Genomic DNA, 22611 nt, shown 5'->3' on the forward strand with positions numbered 1-22611 from the left:
TAGCTCTTTTTCTGCTCTGGCCCACCATTCACTGAGGACATGTCTGTTGCTCCCTAAGAGCTCAGGATCGCTGTCTTCTTGGAAAAATTGGCTTGACCCAAGGTCCATATTTCTGGGCTCTGCTTTGTTCCAATTTGAAAAGGCACTAGGGATTCCAATAGGTTTGCTTGTTATATCTCTCAGTTAACTTGTTATGCTTCCTAATTAATATTAACAGTCCCTATGGTGACAAACATTAATTAGGGTGCTTTAATTCCTAAGAGTGAAGCACCCCTGGAAATGTGTATTACCAGTAGGTCTGTGTTAAGAGATGGCTTAGGGATAGCAGCTCAGGTTTCATTTCTGGATTCATAGCAAATGCTTCTTGCTTTTTTGCAGTTTTCTTTCCTTGGGTTCTCTCGACCTTGATCTCTCCCCCTTTCCTGCCATTGGAAATATTTTTTGGATAAAAACGCTCTGAATTCTTCTAGGATAAAATAGTGACAATTGCCTGTTATTCACTAACCAAAAATTTCCTTCCAGAACCCTGCAAAACAATCAGTTGAAAACAGTTCCCAGTGAAGCCATTCGAGGACTGATTTCTTTGCAGTCTTTGTAAGTAGCTTATTGGTTTTCTGTATCCTAAATCACGAGTAGGCTACTCTGGCTGCTAAATGTGTAAAGAACTGGAATCCCAGGAAAAGGGAAGATTTATTCTCTCACCTGGGATAAAATTGGAGATGGGTAGGAGCTATTACCAAAACACCCTTTGGTGAGAGAGAATGAGGTGGTTCAGTTTACTCCCTCTCTTATCTCAGACGCTGGGAGAAAAGTTACAAGCAAACATGGCTAGGTATGATTCCAGAAGCTTCTATGGCAGGTGATCTTCACCTCTTTAGAGCCAGAGTTATGTGTACAGAAGTTCTAGAGTCTTACGCCATGATGGTCACAGTTACAGAGAGGCTTCTGTTTTAGGTGGTAATGATAATCAGACCAAACTGATTATAATTCCTCATCTGTGGACCTTGAAGTCACATTGGGGGTGGTAACTTGGTCTCTTGTATTACCTTCTTCCCAAGTGTTTCTTTTTGAGGAGAGTTTGGTTTTATGTGGAACGTTCAAGTTTTCAGTTCTGGGTTTTTACCATGCTCAAAAGCTTGGTTTTTATTAATTTCAAAAGTTTTTTTTTTTTTTTAAAGATTTATTTATTTTAGGAAGAGAGAGGGAGAGGGCGAGTGAGAGTAAGCAGGGGGAGGGGCAGTGACAGAAGGAGAGGGAGAGAAAGAAGCCCAAGCAGACTCTCCACTGAGACTAGAGCCCTACACGGCGCTGAGTCTCACGACCTGAGCTGAAGCCAAGAGTCAGACACTCAACTGACTGAGCCACCCAAATGCTCCAAAAGCTTTTTCATATAGCACTTCACTTTGTTCTTTTTTTTTTTTAATTTAATTTTATTTTTTATAAACATATAATACATTTTTATCCCCAGGGGTACAGGTCTGTGAATCACCAGGTTTACACACTTCACAGCACTCACCACTTTGTTCTTTTTTACATTCTTTCCTGTGTGTGTGTGTGTGTGTGTGTGTGTGTGTGAGAGTGTGTATGCATGTATGTATATGAACCTGGAGGACAGTGGTCACTGCTTCCACTTTTTTTTTTTTTTTAAGTTTTATTTAATTATTTGACAGAGAGAGATCACAAGTAGGCAGAAAGGCAGGCAGAGAGAGAGAGAGAGAGAGAGAGAGAGAAGCAGGCTCCGCTCTGAGCAGAGAGCCCAATGGGGGCCTCGATCCCAGGATCATGAGATCATGACCAGAGCCAAAGACAGAGGCTTAACCCACTGAGCCACCCAGGTGCCCCATGCTTCCACTGTTTTTTTTTTTTTTTTTGCTTCCACTGTTTTGATGCACAAACCCATATACCTCCCTTCCCGCTCCAGCGGTGGATCAGGTAAGCAGCAGTGGTATCACCAGAACCATGAAAAATCCATGGAAGATTTTGAAGAAACAATGAATTTTTATATTAAATAAACATATTTGTTAATGACTAGAATGAATGTTATAAACTAGTGTTGTTAGGGCTACAACTTTAGTTTTTCTCATCTTTGGGACTGGAAGATCCAGCGAGAAGCACTGAACTGATGCATGTGGTTATTACAATTTGCTTTTTGGCCAGATTAAGAAAAGCCGTTAGCTTATTTATCCGGCTTGTCTGGTTTTGGATCCCCGCTTTGCCACTTAAACTAGCTGTGTGAGATAGTGCAAGTTATTTAAAATTCTCCATACGGCAGCATGCTCATTACTTGCCATATGTGAAGATGTGTGAATATGTGAAAAGCACTTGTAACAATATCTGACATGTCGTAGGTGTTCAAGAAACATTTGTGGAATCTACTAATAGTAATAATGATATATTTTATCAGTGCTTTCTTTTGATTCTTAGTTTACCCAGTTTACATAACCAGGTGATGGGAATGTCTGATAGTAATGGAAAAATATTCTTTATTTTATTTTACCTTTTTTTAAAAAAGTATTCTTTGAAACAAGGAACTTGGTTAGTTTGTCATTCTCCTAGAATAACAAATACCAATGCGCACAGTTTGGCCTAATTGCAAATACAGTGGGGGAAGGTGTGGTTTGTCAAAGTGTGGCCCTTTGACTACCTGCAGTGCAGACCCCTAAACCGTAGCTTGGAAGTGTTGGTATTTTCTCTTTAAAGGTAAGAACTAGCAAGCTATATTTTTAAAAAAACTTCCCCAGGAAATTCTCATGTGTATGGAAGTTTTAAGAATCACTCTGAATAAAAAATTGTAATAGATTGCACATGTATATGTTCTGGGTTACAAAATTAGGTTTTAACCATATCATGTAGTTGAGTAATTACTAATCTGTCCCATACATTTTTCTTTTTATTGCCTTTTGAAATAACTTTATTTTTATTTATTTTTTTAAAAGATTTTATCCATTTATTTGACAGAGAGAGACACAGCAAGAGAGGGAACACAGGCAGAGGGAGTGGGAGAGAGAGAGAAGCAGGCTTCCAGTCGAGCAGGGAGCCCGATGTAGGGCTCCATCCCAGGACCTTGGGATCATGACCTGAGCCTAAGGCATACGCTTAATGACTGGGCCACCCAGGTGCCCCTGAGATAACCTTAAATATATGATTTTGTAGGAAACACCTATAGCAGAAGACTTGATTGAAAATGATTGAGCTGCTTGTCTCTGCTTACTGATAAAAAACCATTTTTTAACTGCATCCAAAACACATCTCTGGAAATTAGATTAGCTTTTCATTTAGTTTATCATTTAGATTAGATAATCTCCTAGTTAATGTGAAAATAAATATGTACCAATAAAGGGGTACCTGGATGGCTCAGTTGATTGGGCATCTATCTGACTCTTTATTTTGGCTCAGGTCATGAGATTGAGCCCCAGGCTCTGTGCTCAGCATGGAGTCTGCTGGAGATTCTCTCTCCCCTTTTCCCTCTGCCCCTACTTGTGTGCGCTCTCATTCTCTCTCAAATAAATAAGTAAATCTTTAAAAAATACGTACTATAAAGCATATTATACACTGTAAAGGTTAAACTTTAGAAATGTATCTAATGTCATAAAGAATATCTGAGGCATTCATTTAATTTCTAGGTTTTTTTTTTTAATTTTTATTTTTTAAAAAATTACTTATTTGAGAGAGAGAGAGAGAGAGCAATGAGCAAGGTCAGGGGCAGAGGGAAAAGCAGGTGGTCCGCTGAGTGGGGAGCAAGACACAGGGCTCTATCCTGAGACTCTGGGATCATGCATGACCTGAGCCAAAGGCAGTCGTTTAACTGACTGATCCACTCAGAAGTTCTAGTTTAAAAAGAAGTTTAATTTAAGGTGAGAAATACATTAAATAGCTAATTTTGCCACAATGCCAAGTTGTGGAACATAGGATTTGTTATTTGCCGTAACTATTTGAGTAGACTCTGAGTAGACTCCCTCAGTGAATCAATTGGAATGAGTTCCTTCCCAGACATGTGACTGTGTCACCCCTACACACTTTCTGACCTTGGACAGGATGTACAGGAGGGAGCCATCTTACCTCCCTCAGAGCCAGATTCATTAAACATTTTAAATAGTCATTTTCTTGTGTTACTTAAGGAACTTCATATGGCGTTGTTCTTGTTTCCCAAACTAAATGATCAAAATAGTCCTTTTGTTTAGTTAGAAGTCTGAAAAAGACAAAGCTAAAATCTTTGAGCTTTAGAACAGAAAAACCATGAAGAAAACATACAAATAGATTGTGGTCAATAAGCACGTTAAAGTCCACATGACATTTACTGATAATTTAGATGATTTAAGGTTTTTTCACAGTAGGTTTCTCCCTCTGAAATAATATTTTTAAAAAAGCATGTTGTGCTCATCACTCATTGAGTGAATTGCATAGTTTAAATTATCTCCAAAATTGGGATGGGGGTGGGGTTGAGAGGAGTCAAAGCCAACTATTTTTTTTTAATAATTTTTTTTAAGATTTTTATTTATTTATTTGACAGAGATCACAGGTAGGCAGAGAGGCAGAGAGGCAGGGAGAGAAAGAGAGGAAGGGAAGCAGGCTCCCTGCTGAGCAGAGAGCCCGATGCGGGGCTCGATCCCAGCACCCTGGGATCATGACCTGAGCCGAAGGCAGAGGCCTTAACCCACTGAGCCACCCAGGTGCCCCCAACTATTTTTTTTTTTAAGGCATTGGGGTGTTTTTATCTGCATCAGAAACACAAGGAGCTAAGTGTCGGCCTGTTTTACTTAGAAGGAAATGTACATGGGTTTGTTTGCACAGTGGGTGTAGCAGTCAAGTTAGATACAATTGAAATTCTGTCATGGTGTAAAACAGTCTTATCGCCACTTGAGTTCAGTTTGCAAATCTGATCTTCAGACCTGAATTACATGAAAGATATCCTTGTGGTTCTGAAGCAGCGCTCAGAAGGAGCAAAGTTCGTTTGGGGGAGTTGAAATTGACCAGAAGTAGTTTGATGCAAGAGTATGACGATAATTATAAAATCTGAAAGTGAATTGTCAGAGTGAGTACAAAGGTAGCATGATAGCCTTTCACAAAGCCATGAAAATGGCCAAGGCGTTATCTGAACAGGCTATTAAAATGACATGTCAGAATTTGCTCCAGTGGATTCTTTTCCCCTTAAATTAGATCACACTTCTATTGAATGGTAAAGGAGGATTTCAAAGACTCAATTTCCTAGGTTTTCCATAATAACGTATTATTGTAATAATTTATACTTGAAAGTGGTAACAAAATGTAACACTGTAATACATACATTAGTAAGTTAGAAGTAGAGAGAAACGGGGAAAGCTTTTGATTACACCAAGTAGATGTTGGTAACAGACATTCCTCAGTAAAATCTGCGTGTGGAATTATTTGTTATTGTAATTTCATTTAAGGCAAGAAAAAAAAGTATGTGAGTTTCAGTAATATAAAACAGGCTTTTGAGAATAGGGAATAGAAGCACATTTTAAAGACAAAAATAGTAAGGGAATTCAGTTAATACGATGTTAACCCTTTAACAACAAAAGTACACTTAAAGTAGTAGTTCTGTCTTGCCAGATGGAGTTTCAAGGGTAGAATATGTTACACAAGCCCTCGTTATTTCCCCACATTCTATTCATGCATCTACTGAATCAATGATAGTATTTTCTTAGTCTCTTAGTTAGGATGAATATTAAGTATTTAGGTCATTGGTACAAAGCCATAATTCTAAGACTGTTTCTCTGTGAAACATTCATCTTGGTGTAAGGCAAACTCTACATTTATGAGTGTGCCCCCCAACATCTGCATGTGAACTGAGGTGTAAGGATTAACCACTGAGTCACCACAAATGCTTTGCCTCATTTAGCTTCTTATTTAAGTGTCTCATTTTTTCCAGAGTTCTTCCTTTTGATCTCTTATGTGTGACTTTACAATTTGGGGAAATTTTTAGCACAGAGGAAATTGCGTCTGTATGTTTACTGTTGTATTACTATTTTGCATAATAGATAGTTTAATTACTGGCTTAACTCAAAACTTGCCTGAATATCTTGCCCTAAGCTAAGGCCATCTCTTTTCTATGATGGTACATGGTACAGAATTCTGCAGGAGCATAAATGGTGTATGTAATACTGAAATTATGCTAAAAAGGTACGGATAGCTTTCCTTATAGTATTTTACCACATCTTAATGAAACACTTTTATAGAGGGGTTAATTTCGGTAGAGTGTTGTGTGCGTATGTAGGCAAGCCTTGCTCATTATTTTTGTGAATATCAATGCACATCATCATCAATATGATCAAATAAGCAGTTTACACTTTTGAAGTGCTCTAATGCTGAGAAACTGGAAAGGGACTTCAATTTGTACAATTAAGATACGACCCAAAACCCTTGCCTGGCCTACGGGGTCTATATAACTTGGTCCCGGTTTGCATCCCCAGCTATGGCTCCCCAGACCCTCCACACCTCCCTCCTGTGTTCTGATCACTCTGATCTTCTGGGAGTTGCTTGGACCATTTCTGCTGAGTCTCTGCCCTCTGGATTTCAGTTTGAATAGCACCTTCTTAGAAATGGTTATCTGACCAATGCATTTTAAGTAGCTACCCTTCTCCCTTAGTCCCTATTAGTCTTTACCTCAGGACCCTGTTTATTTATTTCATAGCACTTAAGCACTCCAAAATCACTTTTAAAGTGTATTATATTGGGGGTCATTCTCCATTAGAATGTCAGTCTCATGAGGACAGGCCTCCTCATGTAGGTGTTTACCATTTTCTTTTGTGCCTAACAAGATACTCAGTTTAGATGTGTTGAATAAATTGCAGATAATTAAATCAACTGCAAGTAGAATTTAATTGCATTAACCATTTTTTAACTTTTTTTTTAAAGATTTTATTTATTTATTTGACAGAGATCACAAGTAGGCAGAAAGGCAGGCAGAGAGAGGAGGAAGCAGGCTCCCTGCTGAGCAGAGAGCCTGATGTGGGGCTCGATCCCAGGACCCTGAGATCATGTCTTAAGGCAGAGACCTTAACCCACTGAGCCACCCAGGTGCCCCTGCATTAACCATTTAGTTACATTATATGGTTGATTATAGGTCCAGTGTCTCTCTTTCCCTAAGTGGTAGTTCCTCAAGGTTGTGAAGCGTGTGTGTGTGTGTGTGTGTGTGTGTGTGTGTGTGAGAGAGAGAGAGAGAGAGAGAGACAGAGAGAGAGAGAGAGAGAGAGAGAATACTCCACACATTAAAGCAAATCTCCTAAGCAGCTCCATACCCAGGACTTTGCCAGTCTTTATATGAAGGATGCCTGTCTCTTCTCAGGGGTCAGTGCGAGAGAATCTAAGGAATAAAGAGCCTAAAAATGTCTTTTCCCAAATGGATTCTTAAGTTAGCTGCTCAGTTCCCTGTGCTGTCCTCTTTAGTGCTTATCTCGACTTTATCAAAAAGAAGCTACTATTAGACCCTCACCAGGACCAAGGGTCTTTAACCCCTGCTAATCTGAGGCTGGAGCAGGTGGTTGGGCACAGGGCTCAGCATTTGCCTGGAGGGAAAGGGGCAATGATGGCAGGCCTGAAGCCGGAGCAGCATAAGGCAACAGGAGGCATACGCACCCTTCTAAAAGTCAGAAATTCCTAAACTCGACAGCTGCCAAAATCCATGTCTTTAAAAATATGCCGTCGGGGCACCTGGGTGGCTCAGTGGTTAAGCCTCTGCCTTAGGCTCAGGTCATGATCTCAGGGTCCTGGGATCGAGCCCCGCATCGGGCTCTCTGCTCAGCGGGGAGCCTGCTTCCTCCTCTCTCTCTTCCTGCCTCTCTGCCTGCTTGTGATCTCTGTCTGTCAAATAAATAAAATATTTAAAAAAAAAAATAAAAATATGCCGTCATTTTGACTTTTCTTTTTTTGTGTGTTCCCTGATTTTCACCAAAGAGGTTCATGCCTGGAAGGTATGAATTTAAGTAGTGAAGATACAGCATCAAGGGATTCATGTAAACAGTTGTGATTTGCCTGGTGCATACTGTCCTTCATCTTGTTAATATCAGGGTGCCTCTGTGTCAAAAAGCAATTGTTCCCTTAATTATGCCTGATTGTGCCGACAGTAACACTTAGGACATAATTTTCCAGGTTTTTAGATGGGGACTTAAATTTTAAGTTTGAATAATCCTATTAGCAAGATGTCTTCGACTCCAGAATTTGGGGAAAAATTAAAAGAAGCCCTAAGGCCACAATAACATTGATCAGAGTGGCTGTTTAATTTTTCTTGTGGACAGTTTTCCTTTTCTTAGTAACTGTTAATTTTGAACTTAGTGCTAAGAGAAGAAGAGAAGGTTATTTGATCAGTACATGACACCTATAGTTCTAACATGCCTGGTGGTAATAAGGATTGTTAATAATTTCTTGCTGTGAATATTTTTTGGGGGTAAATATTTCCTTATTTTTTCCCTTTTGGTTCCCAGTCAAAATAGCAGTTAAATTTAATATCAGATATTAGTTGTGATGTAAAATTTTAAGGACAGTAGCTTATTTACTCAGCTTAGTTTCTTCTCTTTTTTTGTACTTTTGATTTATATAGATTCTGAAATATAAAATTCTAGCTTTAACTTTCTGAGAGTTTTCTTTAAAAAAAAAAAACAACAGACATCATTTTGCTATAAAGTTATTCTTAGCCAAAGATTCTGGAGAGATTGAGATTTGCATTCATTCCTTTGTTATGTGGGAAGGGAAAGAAGGGACTTCCATCCTATGGTCTTAGAAAAGTTGTTAGAGTTTATGAGACTTTCTAGAGAAATTGAAGAAATAAGGAATGCCATGACTCTGGTCATTTTTGTAACTCCTTTCTGTTTTGAAAACTGAGAGTTGTCTGTGACTTGGCTCATTCTGCCAGAATTTGTTCTTGAACATGGTTGTTTCTGTTTCTATCAGGCGTTTAGATGCTAACCATATTACCTCAGTCCCTGAGGACAGTTTTGAGGGGCTCGCTCAGTTACGACATCTGTGGCTGGATGACAACAGCTTGACGGAAGTGCCCGTGCACCCCCTCAGCAATCTGCCCACTCTGCAGGCACTGACCTTGGCTCTCAACAAAATCTCAAGCATCCCTGACTATGCATTTTCCAATCTTTCAAGCCTGGTAGTTCTGTAAGTATCTGTCCCCTTAAATACCATGTATTTGTGTGAACTTGGGGGCAAAAGCAGATTTCTTGTGACAAATTATTATGAAAGTACGTCACTTTTGATTATACTTCTGAAGAGATATTTGGGGGAGTTGCCTATTTATTTATTTATTTTTTACAAAATTAAGTGTGCTGATTTTTTAAAATACAAGGTAGGATAATTAAAAAATTAACATCTGATAACTGTTGAGTCTTTCTAAACTATGTGGCCGCTTGTAATCATAAGAATAAATTGGGACATTCAGCAAAAACTTAGACAGTACCAGCAATATATTCAGTGTTAAAAGAAGTGGCATTGTTTTCAGGCACTCACAAAAAATAAGTTTCAGTGATACTTCATGTTTTGACCAACTTGTCTGTTCAAAGAATGTATGATTCTCTGTGTTTTTAATCTTTGAAAACTTGGACATAAAAAAATGGCATTTCTTTTAAAATCTGTTACTCTCAGTGGTGTAAGGTGATACACTCCCCTCCATGCTGGTTCCCCCACCTCCACAAGGGGAGCTCACCAAAATTTCACTTCATATAATGAAAGGCTCATCAGAGCTTTTCTTCTGATATGGGTAAACATTAAAGAATCTTCAGTGTGCATACCATTTTTCCATGAGAGATCCTTTCTGTGTTCAGTGAATCCGAGTAGTGAAGCATATATCAAGAGATGTGCAATTTGTTGTCCATTAGTCAAGGGTTGAAATGTTTAGCTACATGGTTGCTTTAAAAGCCAATTTAGATGCATAAAACATTATAATAGTTGCTATTGGGTGATGTAAATGTCATTTCAATGTTTTTTTTTTTTTCCATAGACATCTTCATAACAATAAAATTAAAAATTTGGGTCAGCACTGTTTCGATGGACTAGATAACCTGGAGACCTTGTAAGTTGATTCATATTTCAGATGGTTACGTTGTGATATTAATGGTGCAGTTTTGTATTTCCTTGTAGAAAAGGAAAAAAATAATGGTCTTGAGTTCAGCTCACTATTGTTTTTAAAGATTTATTTATTTGACAGAGAGAGACAGCACAAGTAGGCAAAGAGAGAAGGGGAAGCAGGCTCCCTGCTGAGCAGAGAGTCCCATGCGGGGCTCAATCCCAGAACCCTGAGACTGACTGAGCCAAAGGCTTAACCCACCGAGCCACCCAGATGCCCTGAGTTTAGCACACTATTAACTGGCTTTAATACATGACTAAATTCTTGCCATCAAATAACACAGTTAGGAATACTAATCTCAGTTTATGGTTAAAAATGGTGCACAAGTTTGGACTTGATATTTCTTTCAAAAGTACATGTAAAAAGCAGTTTGATCTGCCAGGCCGTCTGTCTACTTTCTCAAAAATTTTGATTTTGTTAAAATGTAAAATGTTCCAGTTTTGGAACATTGAGCCTTATAAAATTAATTCTGGAAAAAAATTTTCTTTTGTTTGTTTCTTCCATGATTTCAATTGCCTTACCTAATTATTAACCCTGGGGTTTGAATATTTTCTCTGCTTTCTTATACACTAAATGAAATAAACTTCTCCATTTTGCTTAGGATACTTTCATTGTTATTCTTACTAGTTAAAGTATTTGGGAATTCTGGCTGTTTCAACTGCACACTGCACCACTGTTTGAGCAAAAGACATCGTGCAGCTATGTGTAATTAAAAGTAGGATCTCTATCCTTTTGTTTTAGTTAATTTTAGTCATCTTTATGAGAAGATTTATAGCTTTTGCTATTGTGGCATAGTAAATGATTCAGAAAATGTCCCAATTAGTAACATTTAGTTCGTAACATTTGATTGGAATGCTCAGGATTTGTAATATTTTGTTGAATTGAATATTCTGGTTGGCTGTCAGTTAATGAGAAGACTTAAAACCTTTTAGTTCTTTATTAATCCACTTTCCTGTCTAAATAACCAAAGGATAGTGAACATCAATGGATATTTGAAGGTTGAAGCTCTTGAAGAAGAAGATAGTTCCAAGCTCAGTTCTCCTTTACTGTGTAAATACCAGTGAACCAGAACACGGGATGGATCTTCTGATACTAGACCGTGTATACTCTTCCAGTTATATGAAAAGGAAACCTCTTCCTTCCAGCTAAATTTTTATTTGCCGCTTTTCTTTCTATGTAGAAAAGAAAAACAAAACAGGTCCCTGAAGAGCTGGGCCTTTGATTTTAACTTACTCTCATTCTGAAATCAACCATGATAATCATATGCCAACATGCTCTTTAGGTTATAAAAGAAGTTAAAACTTAAACACTCAGAATTAAGACTTTTTAGCACAGATCACTGTGGCTTTTCTCTCTCCTAATTAATGTAACATTTTCAACAAATTATAACCTGCTTCAAGACAATAATTGTGGGAGGCCATCCTGGTCCTTCCCCTTGTTCATACTTATCTCCGGTCCTCCACCTGATAGTAGGGCTGAGGTCAGCTGCCCACATGCCAGAATTTCAGGAAGTCACTCCCAACCCCAAATGGAAACCTTGGTTTCAGGCTATTGTCATTTAGAAATGGATATTCCATAAATTCCATTTTATGGTGAATTTCCTGAGAAATGTCATTTGGATGATTTGTTTATTTAATGTACCAATAAAATGTGATTGAGAATTCCTTGACCTTGTAAAATGAACTTAAAACCAACATAGATGAATTATGATTCTTTTTTTTTTTCTGTTCAGTATTCTAAGAAAAGGTGTAAGAAACTACAGGATTTTAAATGGCACTATGGTTGGTGAACAGAGATCACCATCCAGAGGATGTGATTTTTAAGGAATGCATTTGTACCAAAATGCCTTATAAATTGTACTACTCTTCAGTGTCCTTACATGCTTCTCCTATTTTTTTTCTAGGGACTTGAATTACAATAATTTGGGGGAATTTCCTCAGGCTATTAAAGCCCTTCCTAGCCTAAAAGAGCTGTGAGTATTGTTTTGCTCTCTCTACACCTTAGTATCCTTCGAACTCACCACTTAATGTTCCAACAGTGAAATTTGAAAACCTCTTTGCTCCATTACATATATCAATACACAGACACACATATGATCACACAGACTGGATTACGTTAGTTAGTACAGACAGTTTTGAGCCTGGATTTCTGTGCTGGGCTCCATACTGCTGAAACAAGAGCCATAATATATGGTCCTTGCCAGTTGGAAGCTTGGAGTCTTAGTGGCACTGGGGAGGCTAACCATGTAATACAGAGAGCAGTTGCTATGTAGAAATAAGTGCTAAATGAAGAGGGTAAATGAACCATCCCAGAAAAAAGACCTCATTGAGAATTGGGGTCATTGGAAAAGGTAGTACTGAAGAGAAAGAATTTGACTGGAGTTAAAAGGGTAGGGGTGTGTGTGTGTGTGTTTGTGTGTGTGTGTGTGTGTGTGTATTTATTTATGGTAAAGATCTGTTTATTTGAAAGAGAGAGTGAGCGCACAAATTGGGGGAGGGGCAGAGGGAGAGAGAATCTCAAGCAGACCCCACGCCCAGCACAGAGCCTGATGTGGGCCTCACTCTCACAACCCTGAGATCATGACCTGAGCCACCCAGGCTCACAACCCTGAGATTATTTAACCACCTGAGCCACCCAGGAACCCCAAAGGGTTAAGGGGGCATTTTAGATGTTGGCTTTGTCAAGGGCAGAGATAGGAATGTACATGGCATTGCGGGGCTTGTGTATGGTCATCTGTTGACAGCAAATACTCTGACACATGTTGCTTAAGGACTAAATGTAAGGTGACAGAGGAATACGGATGTTAAAACACCTTATGATTCTCACTCATGGTCTAAAGTTCTTTGTTGAGAAAGCAACAACTCAGCATGTATGAGAGATGGGTTTAAGAGGAATTAGGAAATGGTCCTGGAAAGGATGAGATGGAATTGAAACTTCAGTTTCCTCACACTTTTGGAATTTACATATAGTTGTTATCAGTTGTGTTTCACATAATACTGAACAGGGCCAGATATTCAGGTTTTAACTTATTTCACAAGGGGACACGTGTTTCAAAATATTTTTCTCCTCCTTCTTTAGGTTATTTCATAGTAATTCTATTTCTGTTATCCCTGATGGAGCATTTGATGGCAATCCACTCTTAAGAACTATGTAAGTAGTTTTGAAGGTTTGTTTTAATATAGAATCATGTAAAGCATGTCTGTATGATGCCAGGCATCTCAATGAAGAATGAAAATTCAGGCTTTTAGCTGTATGGACTTTGTGAAGACAGATGCAGTGTTGGATGGCTTGTGAACATAGGAAAACTTTACTTTTTTTGGGTATTTTTACAGACATTTGTATGATAATCCTCTGTCTTTTGTGGGCAACTCAGCATTTCACAATTTATCTGATCTGCATTCCTTGTAAGTATCATGCCAATTTTATTTTTAAATTTTTATTCTTTTTTTTTTTTTTTTTTTTGTATAATACAAATTGTAAGACAACCTGAGTATCTATACAGTTGATTTACTAGAAAACTAGAATGTATTATTGTAGCTCCAGAAGACAAAAATCTTTCATTTTTTTTTTTTTTCCTGTTGGGTGAAAGTCCAAAGGACAATTCTGAAGATTTATGATGGTTCTTATTTATGTGAACACTTGACCTAATTATCACAGTTTCAGGTGCATTCAAGAATTGAAACTGATTTTATTTTTAGGTATAGTAGTTCTGTAATTTTAATTAATTAATTAATTTTTAAAGATTTTGTTTATTTATTTGACAGAGAGAGACACATTGAGAGAGGGAACACAAGCAGGGGGAGTGGGAGAGGGAGAAGCAGGCTTCCCGCCGAGCAGGGAGCCCAATGCGGGGCTCAATCCTGAGCTGAAGGCAGATGCTTAATGACTGAGCCTCCCAGGCACCCTATAATTTTAAACTGTTCAAAAAATAAAACAAAAACATTATCTATGAAAACTTTTTATTTTAAATTACGTTTTCTCTCCCAATTTCTTGAAGAGTCATTCGAGGTGCAAGCATGGTGCAGCAGTTCCCCAATCTGACAGGAACCATCCATCTGGAAAGTCTGTGAGTGTGGCTGTTTTTGAACAGGGGTAGTATAAATATAACGTGGGCCGGCTCAGCAGGGTGCTGGTGCTTTTTGGCAATGGTGCTGGGTTTGTGTTGGTTCCTGTATCTCTCTTTGTGAATAGCGTTCATGGAGATGTGTATGTATTGGGTTTGGGCTCAGTCAGCTCAGGTAGCAGATAGCCTGGTACATGGATATTAGATCTGAAAAGTTCACTGAAAATATAAGCAGTAAGTAAATGCCAAATTTGAAGCAGTGCTTTAGGAACTGAGAAGTGGAGCAATTGATGTGGAGTATCAGAGAAAGCTTTAGGGAGGAGGTGTAATGTTTTCAAAACTGAATACTGTCAGGTTTCCCAGAGCCGGGGCTTTTATTTAGAAAGGCAGGATTTAGTAAAATGGGGAATATTGAAAATTTCCTCAGGGGTGGCATGCAGATGATCATGTATAGCTAGAATTGCATGTGTTTAATGGAATGTGGTGTGATATGGAGAAATTTGGAAAATCATTTGGGTTACGGTTTTAAAATGGGAGCCATCGAACATGGAACATTTGGTTATGGCAATTCTTCCCAGTGGATGGTCTGTGAATGGGATACATATGGATCTGAGCTTTTGCTGACCTGAGCCCTCCAGAAAGCCAGAAAGAACCTGAGCTGGCTAAGGGTCTCCAGCCACAGGGAACCTTACCAGAGTAGGTCACATAAATGTTATGATTTTCACATATGCCAAGATGTAAGGAAAAAGTGGTCTGGAAGCACTGGGCTCAGAAGTTTAAACTTGACTATTAAGGTGGTTTGGATGTGTCGAGTACATGACAGCAGGTGGTATTAGGGCAAGAGAGACTAGAGATGGGAAGAACCACAAGGAGGTCCTAGGAATAATCCACTTGCTAAATGGACACCTTTAACACCACTGGTGTTCCTCCGAGTGGCCTGAGGCTCTCTGCCTCTTTCCATGTGTGATCTGCATAATAGCAGTAAAAATGAAGAAAGAATCAGATGCTGGACACACCACAAAGGAAGAAAGCACAGGAATTGGTATTGACTACAGATGGGAACGTGGAGAGGGAGGGAGGAAGAGAACATTTCAGAACGGTGAGTTAGGTTGGCTGGGTTTGGAATGCAGGATGCTGAGTTGGCTTCCCACGTTTTGGGTATGAGGTGGTGTTACACATGATTGTAGTCAGGCTGTGGCTGTGGATTAGTATTTTTCTGTTGGTCCACATGAGAAATCAGCCTCATTGTCTGGACAGTATTAACAATATTAACATAGTAAGGCTTTTCTGCCTTACTATGAAAATGAAATCCATAATGGAGGCTTAATCCATTTCCCCACATACCTGACTTTAGGGAATAAGTAGGCAGCGGAATACACGGGCTTTAGTTCATAGGCAAATATCTGTTTCTTTTTCTATGTGAGAATAGCATTTTATTTACCCTCTCAACTTGAAACATTTCTTAGATGAACAATGTTTTTCCACAGGACCTTGACAGGCACAAAGATAAGCAGCATATCCAGTAACTTGTGCCAAGAACAAAAGATGCTTCGGACTTTGTAAGTTGGGTCCCTCTTCCCTTCTCATACTTTTTCTTTTATGTGCTTCACATATATTGTTTTATTTTTGATAAGCTATTTACATTAGCTGATTTTAGGGTAGAATTGTGTCTTATTTGTTCCCTTTATGGAAATGAGCAGGTGTTTTCGTGACCCCAGGGTAGGTAACATTTATTTCAATTTGGCTTTACAGTGATATATATGTCACACATCTTGGGACTTTTGCTTTGAAAAAAGTAAAACCAGACTAGGCTCTTCCTTGGTATTTTTCCTGACTAGACTCCCTTGTCCTTAGCCTAGAAGCCCCAGGAGTGTCAGCTTTCCATGTCTTTCTCTTTCATCCATAACCTAAGCAGAGCCCAAATCTTTCTTGGGTCAGGAACCAGCTAAGCACGGAGCTTTCCAAAAACTTTAAACTATCTGGAAATTAAAAGTAAATAAAGGGTGTAAAAATGTCACAAGAACAAACAATTAAGTTTCTAAGCTGTTAAGTATTCAGTGGATAGAGATAGTAACAAAATAAGTGACTGATTGATGAAGCAAGCCATTAAATGTTGTGGAGTATCAAGCACAGTGATCACTACTGAGGAAACACTGCGGTGGAATTAACTGAGAGTTATTGAGTCCCTGTACATGATTTAATACAATTTTTTTGAAAATGTGAGCATACCATCCCTCACAGCTATATAATTAAATAACAGAGAAATTGTTTATAATATTATAAAAATATTTTTAAAAATCTACCACTTACACATAATTTTATATATTTTCCATATTTTTGTATATTTAACTTTATATGCTTCATGTTTTTAATTTTACTTAAAAATAAAAAAAATAAATGTTTTTAATATATTTTGTATTGCCTATACTCCATATTATGTACTTGAAATTTGCAAATCATAAGCCTGCTATATCATTGAGGTACTCTAGAAGCTTACAAATTGTAGGAAAAAACATAGTTATTTTCTTCAGCTCTCTATTATAGATCTTGGAGCTGCTTTCAATACTTCTGAGTGTAGCTCCTTTTAACTTAGTGTTCTGATAACATAGAAATTAATTTGTTAATTTTTGTTGCTTTAAGGGACTTGTCTTACAACAATATAAAAGACCTTCCAAGCTTTAATGGTTGCCATGCTCTGGAAGAAATGTAAGTTGGTTTTTGACTTACTCTTTTTGCTGTGGTTTATTGTTGATTCACTGAACATGTCCTATTTTAAATAATGGCTTTAATGTTTAAAAAATTAGAAATATTAGAGAAATAGATGTGTATAATCAGGTGTTCCTGTGAATGAATGTCAAATTGTACTAGCTATGGTCATGCAACCAGCATTTCTTAGGTATTTATCAGGCATTCTGGGAGACGTTATAGGGGGAAGCCTGTGTACACAAAAAGCAAACCAACAAAACTGTTCCTGGATATTGAGGGAAATCAAACATGGATACCTACTGTGTACCTATAAGCTCTGGTGGCAGTTGGTTGGGAGAAGGGAGAGGAAGGCATTAATTCTCCTGTTTCTGATCCCTTTCTTCCTCTAGCTTTCTTCCTGCAGTACTTGGTATGATTATGTTGTCCTGGATCCTTTTTTACCATGTTGTCTTCCTGCTCTCCTAAGTGGGGCTGTTAAGGAATTTAGATAGTATACATTAATTCCCACTATAATTTGGGAGGGGAATACCAATTAATCTAACTCTGTGGTATTACAGAGGAGGAAATGGCAGTTCTTTTTACTTTCAGCAAGATCAATCATTGTTACTTATGAATGAGTATTTAAACTTAGAAAAAGTTGAAGAAATGTTAGCTTTCAAAATCGAAAATAATTTTCCTTTTTTTTCTTTTTTCTTTCATCACCCTTCCTCTTCCTCCTTTTCCTCCTTCTCCTTCTTCTTCTCTTTTTTTAGTTCTTTGCAACGTAATCAGATCCACCAAATAAAAGAAGGTACTTTTCAAGGCCTGATATCTCTGAGGATTCTGTAAGTTTCTCTCTGATTATTAGAAACAAATACAGTTTTTGTCCAGTTCCAAATTAATATATCATTACAATTCCCATGATAGATATGTTTAAAGATACAATTTATTACGTGTAAATACTGTTCCGATTTTACCACATGGTACTTTATCAATACTCCACTCTCAGTATTTTTTTTTAACCTTTAGCTTTTTAGTTAGTATATTTTACCTTTTACCTTAGAGGATTTATCTTATGTTAGTAAGTGAAAAAGCCTAACACATATAACCTGCGAGACAGAGCTTGCTTGTTTTCTTGTCATGCTAATGAGGTTTGCCGCTCCATTAGGGCAGGGTTAGGCTAGGCAAACTATAGCCTATGGGCCAGGTCCAACCTGCCTCCGATTTTTGTAAATTAGGTTTTACTAGAACACAACCATGCCCTTTTGAGTAAGTGTTGTCTAAAGCTGCTTTCGCCATATTATGGCAGAGTTGAGTAGTGGGGAGTAGAGACCATATGACCTATAGGTGAGAATATTTACTATCTGGCCCTCTACAGAAAAAATGTGCTGACCCTCATGCTGTGGTATGTATTGTCACAAATATAGCTAATATCCAGTAGAAGCACTCATTAGAAAAAATGTATTTGCATTTGAGTATGTATTTGTGCCAAATATTCACTTAAGCACTTGGGGATAGAGAGGTGGCTAAGACAGGCCTTGTCCCCACCTTCACAGAACTTTAGTGCAGAAAACACAATATGCTAAAATAGTGACCACTTTTAAAATACACAGCAAATTTAAAAAATTGAAGGTGAAGTGAAATTACATGTATTGAATCCTGTCTTCCAGTAGATCCCCAGTAAGACACTGAAAATGTTTTATACTGGAAAATATTTTATTGGAGGTTGGGATCTTTCCCTGTGCCTAACAGACTTACTGTGCATGGGTCTGGGCAGTAGCAAGGAAGGGGACTGGCTCCTAGCTGCCATCACTTCTTAGAGCACTGATAAGCTACAACAATGAAAAGCTGGCCTTTTCATGATTTGGAACCAAGTTTGTCCAGTTGTCCTGTGATCCAGGAGATGGGTAATGGAATGAATTTATCCACCCTTTAAATTTCCATTAATGCTCCGTTTAAGGGTGGTTGTAGATTATTTCTTCGTTTTTATTAAATCTGCAAGATCAGAATTTCTCAGGGTGTGTTTCTGAATATAGTACAGCTTTGGTGTTGATAGGATTTTTATTTCCTGCTGGGGAAAGAATGATATCTGAAGCCTTCTGGAATGCTCTTGTTTACATATTGATTATTTGTCTTCCCTCAGGGCCTTATCACTGACCTTTGAGAAAGCAAATACTATGAAACCTGTTTTTATTTTCAGCTTTGTCAGGAGCTGAGTTTTTCCTCACCTACTTAATAGTACCAAAGGTTATATCATATCACTTATATTTTTGAACTGGTACCAGAAGGATAAGGTGGAGAAAATTCACAACTGTTTTGAAACAGATGCCAACTAGAATTACTGCTCCATGGAACCCATTCCAAGAAATAGATTTTTGTGAAGGGGAGGGATTCAACATAAACATGAAGTTGTTGGTCAAGATTAATAAGATTTGTTATCTTATCAGGGATACTGTGACTACCTCAGATTCCATAGTGTGGTCTAAGTAACTGCAATTTTGAATTTATTTGAAAAGATTAACAATGCTACTCTTGTCATTGCAGAGATCTGAGTAGAAACCTGATCCATGAAATTCACAACAGAGCTTTTGCCAAGCTTGGGTCAATAACTAACCTGTAAGTTGATGATTTTATGCAGTAATATCTTGAAAGAAATGAACCATCTACAGGAACTTGTGATTTAGCTTTGTCCTATGGAAATATTTTTCTGTTCAGTTGTTCCCTTGTGTAAATGCTAAGCTGCATTCATATTGAAATGGTTTCTTAGATGGCAAGAAGCATGCCAGATCTATTGTTTTACTACACCTTAACTTCCTTGTACAACTTTAATATTTGTGATGTTTACACATGTATGGATGTTTTTGTGTAACTTGTATCCTAGGAGTTAATTTGAAGTCTCATTCATATTTCAGAGATATAAGTTTCAATGAATTAACTTCATTTCCTACGGAAGGCCTGAATGGGCTAAATCAACTGAAACTTGTTGGCAACTTCAAGCTGAAAGAAGCATTAGCGGCAAAGGATTTTGTTAATCTCAGGTGTGTTTTTACTTTTTTTTCTTTTTTGTTGAAGTTGTGGTGGCCCTCTAAATTATAGAGTATGCTAGTTTTTTTGCTGTGGTTCCCAGATTCTCTGGGAGGTTATAATTTAAGAGTATTTTCTACCTCAGTCCTCACAAATTTGGTAAAAAATAGAATATGAGCATTATTCTGTAGTTTTTGAGAACATGAATTAGAGTCCTGGAGACTGCCAGAGAGAGAACATAGCTGTTCATCAGACTGGTTTTTCATATAGCAGATTTGTCATTAACAATGTTGCAGGAGCCCTGTGTGAACCTACAGAAAATTGGCACAGTGCTCTAATACGTTTATAAAGTATTTGATAAAGACATTTGATACCATAGAGATAGGGTTGGGGATAGTACCATGGGAGAAGAGAATAAATATGTTTACTATAGTTATGGGAACAAAGTACATTCATTTAGTGGTAGAAAGTCACAAAGGATCTGGGACATTGATTTTTAAATCAAACTGCCAGTATCGTATGATAAATTAGGCATGGTTAATTCATGTATAAAATGGGTCTGATTAGACTTCACTTTAAATTGCAGCATTACTGCTAAATTTTAAATATGGTTTGTTTTAAATTGAGTTTTTAAAAGCATATCTTATATGAAAAGAGAAAGTCATGGTGACATCTGATAGGAGAGTTCCTTTCACCAATGAGGAAATGGAGGCCCAGAGAGGCTAATGACCAGCTTTTAAAGCATGTGACAGTCAGATCTTTCTGACTCTGGAGCTCTTAAAGATGGAAGTACTTTTTACAAAACAAAAGCATGTTTGTGAAGTTGTTATTCAATGTAGATTTTACCATTTTTTCCAGGTCTTTATCAGTACCATATGCTTATCAGTGCTGTGCATTTTGGGGTTGTGATTCGTATGCACATTCAAACACGGAAGATACCAGCCTCCAAGACCACAGTGTGGCAAAGGATAAAGGCAAGTGCATATACTTCTAAAAATAGAACTTTCTTTATGGCATTAATTCAAGTCTCTGTTCTTGTAATCATTTGTGAAGGATAAATATGAAATATGTGAGAAAATGGCATTTTCTGTGTTACTGGCATCTTTGTTATGAAGCCTCATGCCAGCTGAATTTACATCATGTATGACAGAAAAGATTGCAGAGAGAGGTTTGGTTCTTTTCAACTGCACAAAGCTTGAATTAAATACAGTTTATGTTATATATTCAGGTCCCACTGATGTAGCAGGTGTCACGAGCAGTGTGGAGAATGAAGAACATAGTCAAATAATTATCCACTGCACACCCTCCACAGGTATGCCCAACACATTTTGCTGCAGTTTATTGCTTTAAATGAACATTAGGCAAATATATCTGAAATGTGTGGGGAAATGTGTGATTTTTTTTATAACAGGAGTGGGACTAGATGATGTCATAAGGCTTTATGCCTCAAAGTATGGTCTGTGTACCAGAAGCTTAGGCATCTCTTACAGAATCTCAGTCCCAGACTCATTGACTCAGGATCAGTGTTAACAAGCTCCCCAGACAGTTATGTGCATTCAAAATTGAGAGGCAAAATTGAGGGCTTCATTAACTCTAGGACTAGTTCTAGAAGTTACTGATCTGCAAGGATTTTTAGTGTTACTCCCCCCCCCCTTTTTAAATTCAACCTTCCAGGATGCCTGGGTGGCTCAGTGGGTTAAATTCAACCTTCCTTTTCCTTTTCATGCTACTTTATTTCATTGAACTTTAATAGACTTGGGAAAGTTACTAAAATGAGACCATATATTTAGTTCTGACGTAATGTTGGATTAGACTTCATCTATGAGGGAAGATAGATTTGGAATTTTACTGTAAAAGAAAAAATTGGCTAACTTCTGTGCTATGAAGTAGATTTTTTTAAAAGATTTTATTTATTAGAGAATGAGTGAGAAAGCACAAATGGGGAGCAGCAGAGGCAGAGGGAGAAGCCAACTCCCCACTGAGGAGGAAGCCTGATGTGGGGCTCAGTCTCAGGACTCTGAGATCATGACCTGAGCCAAAAGGCAGCTGCTTAACTGCCTGAGCCACCCAGGTGCCCGCCCCCCTTGTTTTTTTAAAGATTTATTTATTCATTTGAGAGAGAGAGAGCACAAGCGGTAGGGGTGTGGCTGAGCCAGAGGGAGAAGGAGAAAGCAGACTCCCTACTAAGCAGGGAGCCCATCATGCGGCTCAATCCTAGGACCCGGAATCATGACCTGAACTGGAGGCAGACACTTAACAGACTGAGCCACCCATGTGCCCCAATCATGAGCTTTTTAAGGGGCTGTGTTTATATTCTTTTACTACTTAGTACAGTGCCTATGTAGAGAATGAGCTGAACGTGACCAGATGAGTGAATGGAATTGGCAAAGAATCATTTCACCTTAAACAATGTATGTTGTCTAGTTTCCAAATAAATCACTGGAAGGTAAGGGGGTCCAGCTTGCTCACTGTCCTTCCTGGGGTCCTTGTGCTGGAGGATGTACTCACAACCCAATGAGAAGGGAACAGCTTTATTAAAGGGGAGACTAGACCGGAACCAGCAGGGATTCTATGTCCTCCACACTGAATTTAAACCTTAGTCAGCCAGGAGGAATGTTAGTCGTTGGTCTGAGCTCCTCTCCCCGGGCTGCAGGAGAGATACACTCTAGAACTGACTCCCCACTCAGTTGTAGTAACACACAGACACCCAGGTGTTCACTCAGAAGCAGGAAGTAGTGGAGAGTGGAGTCCT

General features: G+C 38.2%; 1 protein-coding gene across 2 annotated transcripts in view; it reads left to right on the forward strand.

The window, feature by feature from the left end:
• LOC111150173 (leucine rich repeat containing G protein-coupled receptor 4) overlaps positions 1-22611 on the forward strand; it is a 102995-nt gene that overhangs the window by 75874 nt on the left and 4510 nt on the right. For both annotated transcript variants that reach the window (XM_022507572.1, XM_022507571.1), the window contains 14 exons: positions 523-594; positions 8908-9123; positions 9962-10033; positions 11991-12059; positions 13166-13237; positions 13420-13491; positions 14085-14153; positions 15638-15709; positions 16791-16856; positions 17609-17680; positions 19380-19451; positions 19748-19873; positions 20718-20833; positions 21088-21171. In XM_022507572.1, the coding sequence (XP_022363280.1) occupies positions 523-594; positions 8908-9123; positions 9962-10033; positions 11991-12059; positions 13166-13237; positions 13420-13491; positions 14085-14153; positions 15638-15709; positions 16791-16856; positions 17609-17680; positions 19380-19451; positions 19748-19873; positions 20718-20833; positions 21088-21171 (1250 nt within the window). The remainder of the gene's footprint in view (positions 1-522; positions 595-8907; positions 9124-9961; positions 10034-11990; positions 12060-13165; positions 13238-13419; positions 13492-14084; positions 14154-15637; positions 15710-16790; positions 16857-17608; positions 17681-19379; positions 19452-19747; positions 19874-20717; positions 20834-21087; positions 21172-22611) is intronic.

Source organism: Enhydra lutris, unplaced genomic scaffold, assembly GCF_002288905.1.
Source record: "Enhydra lutris kenyoni isolate GAN:26980312 unplaced genomic scaffold, ASM228890v2 scaffoldscaffold22, whole genome shotgun sequence".
Taxonomy (NCBI): Eukaryota; Metazoa; Chordata; class Mammalia; order Carnivora; family Mustelidae; genus Enhydra; species Enhydra lutris.